Raw genomic sequence first — 12,903 nt, forward strand, 5'->3', positions numbered from 1 at the left:
GGGTTCCCCTCCAGGCAGGGCTGTCCAATTCCTTTTATGTTAAACCCAGCCTAGAGAGTATCGCCTCCATTTGATTTTCATATCAGAGGAATAGGAGTTCCTGCTTCAACATTTCATTATTTGCATCCCATCCTCATTCTACAAAGAAGCGCTCTTAGGAATTTTTCTAAAAATCACAATCAAAGACTTATGCTCAATGGCTTAAAGTTGGTGGCGCTGAAGATGACTTCAAATGCCGTGTTTTCAAAACCACATTTTGGGGTCAAGAAAGACAAAAGTCCACATGGAGAGAAAGCAAGAAGCCATTCATCTTATCAAAACTCCTTAGAACCATACTCCCCAGTTCAATGGGAGAACTTACAATTTGACAGAAAATGAGCATAAATAAATAAGACAAATGGTTAACACATCCTCACCCCCTTATTTGGTAGATTGAACTGTGGCTCAGGACAGCAAGTTTTGGAAGAAGAGAATCAAACAGCACAGACTTATTTGCAAACTCTCACACTTCCTAAGTACTGCAATGATGATTTTTAAACTTCTTACTAATCATGGTGGTTCCCCCAGCCAGGGCCGCCTTGGTTCCTTGGAAGAAATCATCAGCAGACGTCATTCCCTGGTCAGGCATCTGGAAACGAGTGTGGACGTCAATTCCTCCGGGGATCACCATCCGGGAGTGGGCCTCGATGGTCTTCACCCCTCCTGGCACAATCAGATTTTCTCCTATTTGCCTAAATAAACAGGGTTGGTGATAAGGGTTGTAAATGAATCGTGGACTCAAATGGGATCTGACAGTTACTTTCACTAACCTATAAACTATCCTCCGCTCTGTGCTGTGAGCTTTTCAGATCATTGTCATGATTCATAATAAAAACACTATATACTCCTATCCCCCAGCAAGAGGCAATGCAGAGTATACTAGAAAGCAAAAGTTAAATAAGGCACCAGAGGCCCCACTCAAAGACGTTTTGTTCCCAAGAAACCCCCCAAGATCAAATGATAACAAGGCCCCAGGGTATTTCTAAAAACTGTCATTAAACTTTCTTTACAACATCTGCAATTGAGCTAATTATCCTATAGCAAGTTTCTCCAGACCTGGCTATACTTTGCAAACATTTATTTTTATCATATCCTTTTCACCAGAGGGAAAATAGGGGTGGAAGGGTGAGGTAGGACAAAACAAAGCAAAAAAAAAAAAACAAGTGAACACTATGATTGCAATGATTTAAAATTTTGGAAGCGTGTGTTCAGTTATTCAGATAATGAAAAAGCTAACAGCTGAAATATAATTTAAAAAGGCAGAAAAATGAATATTCATTATGTTGGGGGACATGATTCAGTTTCAATTTTAAAAAAATATTTTTACATCGTTCTACCAATTTTTTAAAAAGGAGAATTAATCTAGGAGAAGTCGATAAAGTTCTAGAACAAATTAGTGATGAGTAAAAATAGCACACAGGCCTGCACACTTCTGGGCCAGTGTCGTTCTACCAGACCAGATCGTGCCGTCTTATAATTGGGGGAAAATGGAACATGAAAGTCATGGCATTTGAGAGCCTGCAGCTGAGACTGTCACAGCAAACACACATGGAAAAAACATTAAACGTGGAAATGTTAAAATCTATTTTAGGTTCGTAAATCTGGGTGTGAGCTCCCAGGCCACTCCAGTTTTCCACTCCTCTGGACCGGTTTAAAGCTATCCCTTGATGAATGCTGCTTATTTAAAAGCTGTCACTGGCTGCAGTGTTTGTCTTTAAACAGATGTGCTATTTCTCCAGAGCCCAGGGAGCTGCCCCAGTAGGAAGGGCAGGAGGATACTGGGATGAACTCAGCTTCCTTAACCCTCTGGCGTCCAAAAATACCCAAACTCAGGAACTGCCCTGTTGCTTCTCCTTTGTAACACTAACACAATAAACACAAGGGCAGTCTTATTTGCACTAGTTGCCACGTAGAATAAAACCTAAAATTCCCTCAGGATTTAGGCAGTAATTTGTCTGTATTACTTGGTAATTAACTTGGTGTCTTTCTTTGGCCCCTCCAACTTGGATTCTTGATGAAGAAAGCAGACGTGCTGTCTTAATAGAGGAGACTGTCTTTCACGTTTGCATTCTTTGGGCAATACAACCCAAACAACTACATTCTAGGAAAACCTTTAATACATTCAACATATCACAAACCAAGTATTTGAGCTGGCAACAAAAAGATATCATATCACCTCAGTTAAAAATAGTAAATTACATAATACATAATGCAATGGGTGTACATTAATTGTTGCTTTGAATTCCCTAAATTTGAGTTTTCAAATTCACTAATTACCACCAATCAAAACCCATTTAAAACAGATACTAAGTTGGTCACTCTCTGATGTTCCTGAAGTTTGATACTATGGATGCTAATGGTAGCTAATACTTGGAAAGCCTGGAAAGTGTTCAAATACATCTGTATATCATGAGTTACACTTACTTGATCAACCCATCTTCCATGTATATGTCTGCATAGAACGACTGGTCATCATTAACAATTTTACCTCCTTTGATCAGAAGACGATCGCTCTGAAACAAAGAGGCAGTAAGGTCACAACACGTAACTGACCTGTGAGAAACAGGTGCTAAGATATGTGAGTTAAGGATACATTGTCACTATTCAAAAGTGATGTTCAAAATAAGCCCATTTTGGAAAGGTTCAGTGACAAAGGTAAGCCTATATGTGGCAACGTATTCATCACCTGATGAGTCAGAACACACAGGGAAAGCTTATCCTAGATAAACGAACCATCTATTTCAATTAGACATTGAACTCCAAAGAAAAAAAAAAAGCAGTGAAAATTATTTCATATAAAGAAGATAGGGCCGGGCGCAGTAGCTCACACCTGTAATCCCAGCACTTGGGAAGGCCGAGGTGGGCGGATCACCTGAGGTCAGGAGTTTGAGACCAGTCTGGCCAACATGGTGAAACCCCATCTCTACTAAAAATACAAAAACTGGGCTGGACGTGGTGGTGGGCACCTGTAATCCAGCTACTTGGGAGGCTGAGGCAGGAGAATTGCTTGAAGCAGCAAGCAGCAGGCAGAGGTTGTAGTGAACCGAGATCACATCACTGCACTCCAGCCTGGGTTACACAGCAAGACTCCAGCTCAAAAAAAAAAAAAAAAAAAATAGTACTTTTTAAAATGGGTTTTGGCTAAACCTCAATTTAAAAACAAACAAACAAACAAAAAACACCCACATATAGGAAGGCCATGTCTTGGAAAGACTGCGTCAAGCACAATTGACCAAAAAGTCTGCTGTCACAGGATATACCACACAAACACACTGGATTCAACCACAGCAAGGTTTCCATTCAGTATGTCCTTTATATTTGCATTTATCTTTGAGGTAAATCACAGGAAGTATAGCAAAAAGGGAGGGAAAAGACTACAAAAAATACGCCATTTATGCCATTTTAACTAGGCTGTTAAGAAAAAGGTAAACTCCCATGAGTAAGTACATGAGATAGCAAATTCTAAGATGCAATGCACTACAGATTGCTGATGCACTTATATTTTAACCGGTGATATTTATGCAAAAAAAAAATAAAGGACAAGCAGCAGATAAAGGCTGAGAATGTGACAGAAATGCTACATTATGACTCATCGTTATTGCAAATGCTAGCAAATGGAAGGGAATGCTAGCACTGCGTGTTCAGTAAATATGCACCTGTATTATCCAGAATGGGCTTAAACCTTGCAAGCTGAACCATACATTGCCCTTTTAATTTAATTAAAGAATTTAATTCTTTTGGCAATAGTTAACTCAAAATTCAGTTACGAAACAATATTCTCGGCAAGTGCTATCTCTCTTTAGCAGTTACCAAGAAAAGGAAATCATAGAAAATCTTTAAAAAAGAGATAAGCTACTAGAGAGCAAGGGGAAAAGATAATTTTACACAAACACACACACTTTAGTTCATAAAGTATTTATTGTCTCTCTAACATACTGAAAACCAGTAAGATCATTTTAATTTTGTACACTGCAGGGTCCTTGATCCTGACGTAGACTTTGGAAAGCCAAGGGAGAACAGCCAACAATAATTCCTGCACCTGTATAAGGTAAGTGTAAAGACCTTTACAAAGCCCTGCCGTACACATCATGCCATCAGAGCCTCGAAAGAAGTCTGTGAGGTGGATGTGTCTATTCCCATGACACATAAGGAAACTGAGGCTCAGAGAGGTTAGGCCACTTGCCCAGGTCACCCAAACCAGTGCACTTGTCCTCTGTTTACAATGATCTCCACCTCCCTCCCAGACCTCTAAGCTTCCATGGAATAAATATCACCTGGAAGGCAAGGAGAGGCCTCACCCTTCACCTCCTGCCTCCACAGTCACTGTGGTACCTGCCCCAGTCATCACTGCGAATACCCCGAGCCAACATGATGCCAAGAAAAAAAGTGAAACACCACACCCCCGTTCACTCTAGTGCCTTCCAGAAGGCTCTTACATAAGAGGCTGCCAGTGGTGAGGGAGGGAGGAATACCATGCTATAGGTCCTATGATAATGCAACCAGATTTTTTAAAGGATGGGGGGGGGGCGCTCTTTAAAAAAAAAAAAAAAAGTCTTGTTGATTGTTTGCTTTTTTTTTTTTCTCCCCACACTGTCAAAATGAAGCTGCCTGTTCATTCACGAAGACAGCAAATTATTTGAGGCTTGCTGCAAATCTGCTCTCCATCCTCCCTCCCCAGAGTCACCACTCCTTCCTTCAGCGCAGTGAACACACAAGGGTGGGTGCCCCGTGCCCGGCCCTTTGGGATCTTGGGTCTTTTACCTTCAAGAAGCAGCTAGCGCCCTTCTTCAGCTCATCCTAGAAAATCCTCCGAGCACACGCCCCCTCCCCTATGCATTTGCTCTCCTTCTCTCTCCTGCGGATGGGTGTGCCCTTGTGCTCGAAGAGGAAGCCGGGGTGCCCATGGCTAAAGAGAAAACCAGAGCCAAAGCGCGTCCCTATATCCAGCCCTAAAAACACATCCTGACTGTTTTAAAAGACTCTTTCGATCTCTGCCTCAGTCCTGGGTTCTACCCGGGAATCAGCTGGCCGGTTGCGATTGCACATCCTTATATAACAATGAATTTCCCTGGCGTTCCCCCGTCCCTGGGATTTCACTGGGGATGGAAAGAATAGGACGAACGAATTTTTCCAGGAAAAGATGGGGAGAGGGCGGGAGCAGGGGAGAGGTGGGAGCAAGACCGGTGCTGATCTCTGAGGCATCGCTAACCGCACAGACATTTTCCCCGTGGTTTGCAAACCAACAAGTCCAGGCCCCAGCACCGCGCCGAGCCCTCCGGCCGCCGCGATCATTGTCTGGCCGGGGCCGGGCCATCTGCTCCCGCGTCGCGCAGCGCCATTAGCGCCCGGCCGCTCGCCGCGGTCCCCGCGCCCACCCTGCAGCCCGCTTTGTATGCGCCAACACGGACGCCTCCTGGGCGGCAGAAGGGGCGGAAAAGGGACGCGAAAACGAGCCCGAATCCCCGCCAGGGCCCCGGCCCCGAACTACAGAGCGAGAAAACCGGGGACGGCACTCAAAACCGGTTCCCGGCCAACAAGAAGCCCCCGCCTGGCCCCCCGCCTTCCTCCTCTGCTCATCACTTCGTCCCTGTTTTTCCTTCCCGTTTCCACACCATTCCGGTACACCCTGCCCTTTTCAGCATCCCTCTGCTGTCATTACGCCTTCGGGCTCAAACCCGCTCCTTTTTCCAAGGACCTGGAGAAGGCTCCAGAAAGCCCTTTTTGGGAGGGGGCGGAAGACCCGGGGAGGATCCAAGTCCCTATCTCCCCACCGCTGCTGGAGGAGTCCAGCCTCGCAGCACGCAGCCCAGAGAACAATATCCGAGCTCCAGGCATGCATATTCAATCTGGCATCCATTTGCTTGCACCCCGCAGGCCGGCGCTGCAGCATCTCTCACTGACAATAAAAGATAGACCGGGTCTGGCGCGCTACCTAAGGCTACCTTCGTGCACTCGCGCTCCTGTTTAATGGCTTGCAAACGATGCGACTTCTAATCCTGGATCACTGCATCTCCCACAACCACCACCACCATCACCATCGACTCCGTTAGCAACAGAAAGAAAAAGAAAAGTTCGGTCCCTCTCCTTTCCCCTCCTTTTTAAAAATTCCTTAGACCTTCTGTGCTACAAAAGGTGACTGGCCGACCGCAGATTTCCCAAGTACCAAACTCACCGTGATGCGTGGAATATTTTTCTTCCCCTGATAAGACATCTCTCTCCTGGGAAAAAATTAATTTCAAGAGGGCAGCTTTAAGGCAAAAACTGCCGGGAAGGGGACTCGGGTTTATTTTTGTTGTTGTTTTTTTTTTCCTTTGCAAGATTGAAAAAGGTGCAACCGCTTAGCTGGTCTTGCTATTAGGAAATTTCAAGAACGTAAGGGATGAATGCAATCCTCTGTCTCTCTTTCTTCCTCTCCTCCAACACAGCCCCAGCTAGGGCGGAAAAAAAAAGAGAGAGAGAGAGAGAGAGGGAGAGAGAGAAACAGGAGGGAAGGGGGTGGAAATAAACTACAGCAATAAAAGCCTCGGTTCAAGTCGGCCACCGTGGCGCATGCGCCGCCAGCCACTCCCTTTCCTCTCAAGCAAAAGCCATCCGCTTCGAGAGAGACGAGCAGCGATTGGCCGCGATCCTGGAATATGTAAATTTGGGCCGGTGGGGCGGGGCGCGGCGCGAGAGCGCGAAATGCGGCAGTGAGCGGCCGGGGGCGGCAGGCGGCGCGGGCGCCCGCGCGGGGAGCGCGCCTTTCGCGCGCTTTCTTCGGGCCGGGGCGGTGGGGACCGGGTTTGGCGTCGGCCCCAGACGCTCCTGGGCCACGCGGGGACAATGGAGGGATGGTCGTCGCGGCCAGGGGGAGGGGCGGGACCCCGAGACGGCGGGGCTTCGGGGCGGCACGCACTCGCCCGCGCGCGCCCCGGTGCGTGCCCGCCCGCGCGCCAATCCGCGGCGGCCGCCGCGGCAGCCCCGCGTGGGGTGACTGCGCCGAGCCAATGGCTTCGCTGGCGGCAAGCGCGCGACTGCACCGCCGGCCGGCGCCGCGCGGCCCGGGAGGGCGCCCGGGCCCTCCTCCCCCGCCGTTGCTGGCGCTGAGCTCCCCTGGCCCCCGCCCTGGCTGGGCTGAGGACTCGAACGGCGGCGGGCGGGAACCAGGCGGGGAGGGCCCGGCCACGCCCGGCCCTGGAGAGGGCGGCTGCACCCGGGAGCGTCCGGGCCCGGCTCCTGGGGGCGGGGAATGGGCGCGGGCCGAGGGGAGGCTGCAGAGACGGGATCTGGCCCGCATGGAGGCGCCGGGCTGCAGGATATGAGAGCCCTGAGGAAACCCTTGCAACTCCGAGCCGGGAAGGAGGCATCCGGGGAAGGCTGCGGGATATGGGAAACTCCGCCCTGAAACATCCTTTTGTGCCTTCCGGCCGCGAGGAACTTAGTGGGGCGGAGGAGTGGGGAGCAGCCGCAGCCCGCCGAGGCCGAGGTGGCCGGATGTGGGCCCTGTGCGCCCGCTTTGCAGTCACGCCCACCTCGGCCCCCGGCGGGTTGCGTGGGGGCGCAGGGCATTTTGCTGGTGCCTGCAGCGCTGTCGGGGGCAGCTGCTGGCATCCCAGCGCCCCGGGGGCCTGAGGGTTTCCCGGGCGAATGGATGGACCCCACACCGCACCGTGAGGCAGACAGTAGGAGATGAGCGGTGGAGGAGCAAGAAAGGAAGATTTTATATCCCACAGGAAAGGGAAACTGAGTCTTGGGGAAAACCTACTGAATCGGAGTTAAAACCAAGAGTGTCCTGACTGCCCAGGCAGAGCCTAGTCACTTTAAAAGGCACTCAAGGCCCCTTCGTGGCCCTAGCAGTTGAGCAGGCCTGGGACCCCTTAGCTTTGCCTGTCCAAGCCATGCTGGGATGCTCTAACTTCGGGGTCCCTGGGAAAGAAAAACGCTGATCCAATTGATCCTCAGGAGTCTACCAGGGCCAACCCCCGTGGGAGGTTGCCCTGGCAGGTAGAATAACTACAACATCTGGACCAGCCCTCGTAGCTCTCAGGCTTCTCTGCTTGAGGTCAAAGGATACATGGAATCCCTACGTAATCCAAGCCATGGGCGGGGGAGGTGGGGGGAGAAAGAATATGTAATTGGCTCACACCTGCTCAGCAAAGCTTAGCTAGAAAAATCCGGAATAATTCGGGCTGCTGTGGGCCTGACTTCCAATCTTTATGCCCTTCACCACCTTAGCCACCTTAGGGGAATGTCCGTCCTTCCCGACTCAGAGAAGGTATAAAATTCTCCTTTTCAGTCCTATATCTCTAAAAATCTGAAGTCCCAGAAAGGAGCTGTAGGGCACTCAGAAAGTTTCACCGCTGGTTAATTCAAGTTCAATTTAGCCGTGCACCTGAAGGAGAAAGTGAAGCACTTCCCCCTCCAGCAATCTGATATGCCGCAAGCAAGGTGAGATGATGTCGGCAAGTATTGCCGTCAATTGGTAATGGTTAAAGTCAAGTGTCTGAGAAAGCTTAAAATATGCCTTTCTACTTGTCAAAAACCAACAGTCAGTCCCTGCTTTGCTGCTGACGGCAGTGGAGAGGAGTGTCCTATTAGCTCACAAAAATACTACTTGGCAAGGGAGTAAATAACGAGACTCAAATTAATTTAAAACAAAGTAACCTCTAATTATATTGTTTGTATTCTTGTATTCCCTACCGCCATCCGCGTTGTTTAAGCTTAATGGATTTAAATATATCTTATTTACCAGTTTGCCATTGAATCGTTTGTTTTGTGATAAAAGCTTCCAAGAGCTTCTGTGTCTGTCTCATTGGCTTCAGTTCTATAGCCATTGCTATGAGGTTTAGTCCATGATAATTGACGTTTCCACTCGTAAATATCTAAAAATGTAAGGTATAAACTGATTTGTCTGTTCTGACTAGAGCCTAAGAGAGTATTTGGCACATAAAAGATACCAAACAAATGGTTTAAAATGACCAAGGAAGAGAACTGTCTGCAACCTGCATTTCTTAACCATATTTACTGTTCAATGCAATGAGGAAAAGTAAAAAAGGGCCAGGGAGAATTTTCCACCTGCTTTGCACTGATGAAGGTGGAGAAAAAAAAAAAAAACCCACAGATAAACAGGCCTCACACTTTTACTTCAGAGATCCTTGTAAGAATTAAATGAGAGGCTGGGCACAGTAGCTCACACCTGTAATCCCACACTTTGGGACGCCAAGGCAGGCAGATCAGTTGAGCTCAAGAGTTGGAGACCAGCCTCAGCAACATGGAGAAACCCCGTCTCTACAAAAAATACAAATATTAGAGACCAGCCTGGCCAACATGGAGAAACCCCGTCTCTACTAAAAATACAAAAATCAGTCGGGCATGGTGGCAGGGGCCTGTAATCCCAGCCATTCGGGAGGCTGAGGCAGGAGAATCACTTGAATCCAGGAAGCAGAGGTTGCAGTGAGCCAAGATCGCGCCATTGCACTTCAGCCTGGGCAACAAGAGCGAAACTCCATCTCAAAAAAAAAAAACGATAACTAAATTAGCCAGGCGTAGTGATGGGCACCTGTGGTCCCAGCTACTGGGGGCAGGGGAAGGTTGGGCTGAGGCAGAAGGATCAGTTGAGCCTGGGAGGCCGAGGCTGCAATAAGCCATGATCGTGCCACTGCACTCCAGCTTGGGTGACAGAGTGAGACCTTGTCTAAATAAATAAATAAATAGTTTCTTATACGTTCTCTAGAAAAACACTCAATGAAAATTTCCTGTAAAATTACGAATCATTATTTGTGAATCTAATATTCGTACCTTTTCTCAAGCGTGACTTTTCTGAATTTTTAAACATTGAATGCATGCCAAACATGAGAAAGCAATGTAAAATTGCCCGTTGCGCAATCACAGCCCCTTCCCAAACCTCCGCTCTCCCATACTTTTCTCCTGGCAGCAGGAAAGAGCCAGATGTGGTACCTAAATGAGACAATGGTTTAGTGAAATGGTAACATCCCGAGCATTCTGCATGGTCTGCAGGAAGGGAGGACCTGCCTGAGCAGATCCGTGAGTGGGAAGAATGTGTTTTAACCAGGTGCTGTTTCAGAGTCTGACCCCTGTCTTCTCCGCAGCTTCAACTCCTCTCCCTGGGCACTTACTCTGTCCCCATGCTCAGTGGGTGCACGCACACAATGTCAGAGCAAACTTCTCACTGCCCCTGAAAACAGTGTGCCGTCCCTAATCTACATCTTGCCCTAAGCCGTTATTTTCCCTTCCGTCCCTCTAAAACAACTGAAATGTCACCTTGTCTATGAAGTTTTCCCCATCCTGCCCCTGCAGCCTTGAGCACTCCTTCCTGTGTTCAGCCCTACTATAACACCATCACTCTGTAATGACTTGCCCAATTCTTCCATCAGGCCATGACTCCTAGAAGCAAAGAGCTCCCTCTTCTTCCAGCCACCAGCACACTGCCTGGTCTCTGGCAGGTGCCCTTCACATTTGGTGCATAAATAAGTGCTGTCATTGCTATGACGAAGACAAAAGGTTCTTACACCAAGGTGAGTTTTAATGTCAAAAAAAAAAAAAAAATCCCCAATGCAAGCAAGCCTTTCCCTTAGGACTATCACTTTTTTTTTTTTTTTTTTTTTTTTGAGGTGGAGTCTCACTCTGTCACCCTGGCTGGAGTGCAGTTGCATGATCTCGGCTTATTGCAACCTCTGCCTCCCAGGTTCAAGTGATTCTCCTGCCTCAGCCTCCCAAGTATCTGGGATCACAGGTGTCCACCACCACACCCCGCTAATATTTGTAATTTTAACAGAGCCGGGGTTTCACCATGTTGGCCGGGCTGGTCTCAAACTCCTGACCTCAGGTGATCCGCCCACCTCAGTCTCCCAAAGTGCTGGGATTACAGGCATGAGCCACCGCACCCAGTCAGGAATATCACTTTGTCAGGCCTTCCTTCTTGGCAGCCTCCCCGTCTCCAAGCCCCTGAAACTCCAGGAGGACCTAATGTTATTATTAACAGCTTATTAACAAAACTGCTGTGTATGGCCAAGCCTGGTAGAACACAGGGAGACAGCACCCAATGCTAAATGAATGTCGGAGTCATACAAGGTGTCTCTAGTAATTTTTTATCCATTTCTGAAACTGTCCTTTACTCCATCCTCCATTATTCTTTGTATATACATCCCTGTGTGATCCCATTCATCGCAGTAAACCATCTACACGATATGATCCTCACTGACACCATAACTAGGTGAGTGTGATTTTTCTTCCATTCAAGGTTTGAGCTCACGGGGAAGAAAAACGTTCAAAATCTTACTCACTCCTGGCCAGGCGCGGTAGCTCATGCCTGTAATCCCAACACTTGGGAGGCTGAGGTGGGCGGATCACCTGAGATCAGGAGTTCGAGACCAGCCTGGCCAACATGGTGAAACCCCGTCTCTACTAAAAATACAAAAACTAGCCGGGAGTGGTAGGGGACACCTGTAATCCCAGCTACTCAGGAGGCTGAGGCTGGAGAATCACTTGAACCCTGGAAACAGAGGTTGCAGTGAGCTGAGATTATGCCACTGTACTCCAGTATGGGCAAAAAAGCGAGACTCCTTCTCAAAAACAAACAAAAAAGTCTTACTCATTCCTTATCCTTACAGAGGGCCTGACAAGGCTAGGGGCTCAGGCAGGACTGAATGCAGGGAGGGAAGTATGAGTGGAGGCACCCAGCCAGCCCTTTGCACATGTTCACATCATCCAAGCTCCAGGGAAGTGGGGCTGGGGAGATGCAGACATAACTCCAGTGCCCCAGGCGACTGTGCTGCTCTCAGTTCCTCAGCATCTGCCCGGAACGTGTTCCCTCCCTGACTAGCTCACCACTGCTCTTGGTTTCATGTTCCCCTTTAGGGAGCTAGAGTAGCCATTTCTGCTTCTGTGGCGCCCTGAGTTTCTGCGTTAGTGCAGTGTTCAGAATGTTACAGTGTAGGGGAACTCCAAAGCAGAAACTGCTGACAAAACAGAGCCCAGAGGTGGCAAAGAAAATCCCCATGCCCAGAGTGCTGCAATTGGATGCCAAGGGCTGTGGCCTCTAATGCAGCCTGCAGAGAAGGTTGAAATGAATGCGACAGTAAGGAGAAGCTGCTGGAATCCTTCTTTGCCAAAAACAAAGGGCATTGACTAGGACACTTGAGCTGGAAGTGATGCCTTCTTCACTGCAGATGGAATCAGGCAATGATGATCGTTTTCTTTGTGTGTGTAGCCCTGAAGGGGCAGAGACTGCGGATCAGATCAGAACCTGCCCACTGCCTTCCCCTGTGGCTGCCTCCTTTTAGCAGGGGTGACGGTGGTGACAAATGAGGGTCAGCAGTGACTGGCCCTCTGAAACAGATGCTGCTTTGGCTAGAACTGGACAGACTGCCGGCCAGCATGGGGGCTCTGCTAGGATCCTGAGGACACATCCTCCCTACAGGAAGACAAGAGGCTCATCTGTCCAAATCCTGCTGGACAAGAGGGCACAGAGGGAGCATGACTTCACAGAATCTAGTCGACTCGAGCTTTCTCCTCTTATCCCTAGTTAGTGCACACACCTCCTGAAGAACTCCTGCAATGCCCACCCTGCACCTCATTCTCTGGGTGACTACAGATTTTCCCTGGGGTCTTTCTATCCCTGACGGGGACAAAGGGCACCTCGCTCAGCCATCGTGCCTCAGGCCCGCCCTCTGGTGGCGAACGAGGAGTGTGCGTGTGGTCACCTGCGTGCTGGTCTCCAAGCCAGGGCAGGGCCTTGGAGATCACTTGTTTCTGTTGGAGTGCCCAAGTACCCCCCTCCGTCAGAATCACCCTGAACAGAACAGACAACCTGAACAGAATATCCGGAGGTAAGGTCCAGGAAGGTTTTTAAACTGGTCTACTTCT

General features: G+C 48.7%; 1 protein-coding gene across 2 annotated transcripts in view; it reads right to left on the reverse strand.

Annotated features, from left to right (window-relative positions):
* Window positions 1-12,903, reverse strand: part of DPYSL2 (dihydropyrimidinase like 2) — a 145,809-nt gene that overhangs the window by 74,770 nt on the left and 58,136 nt on the right. The window contains exons 1-3 of one of the 2 annotated variants that reach the window (XM_050802591.1): window positions 6,212-6,671; window positions 2,464-2,552; window positions 547-731 (exon numbers count right to left, since the gene is read on the reverse strand). In XM_050802591.1, coding sequence (XP_050658548.1) covers window positions 547-731; window positions 2,464-2,552; window positions 6,212-6,250 — 313 coding nt within the window. In that variant the 5' untranslated portion in view covers window positions 6,251-6,671. Of the gene's footprint in view, window positions 1-546; window positions 732-2,463; window positions 2,553-6,211; window positions 6,672-12,903 lie in introns of those variants that run through there. The other variant, XM_050802590.1, reaches the window with a different exon arrangement.

This window comes from Macaca thibetana, chromosome 8, assembly GCF_024542745.1.
Source record: "Macaca thibetana thibetana isolate TM-01 chromosome 8, ASM2454274v1, whole genome shotgun sequence".
Lineage (NCBI taxonomy): Eukaryota > Metazoa > Chordata > Mammalia > Primates > Cercopithecidae > Macaca > Macaca thibetana.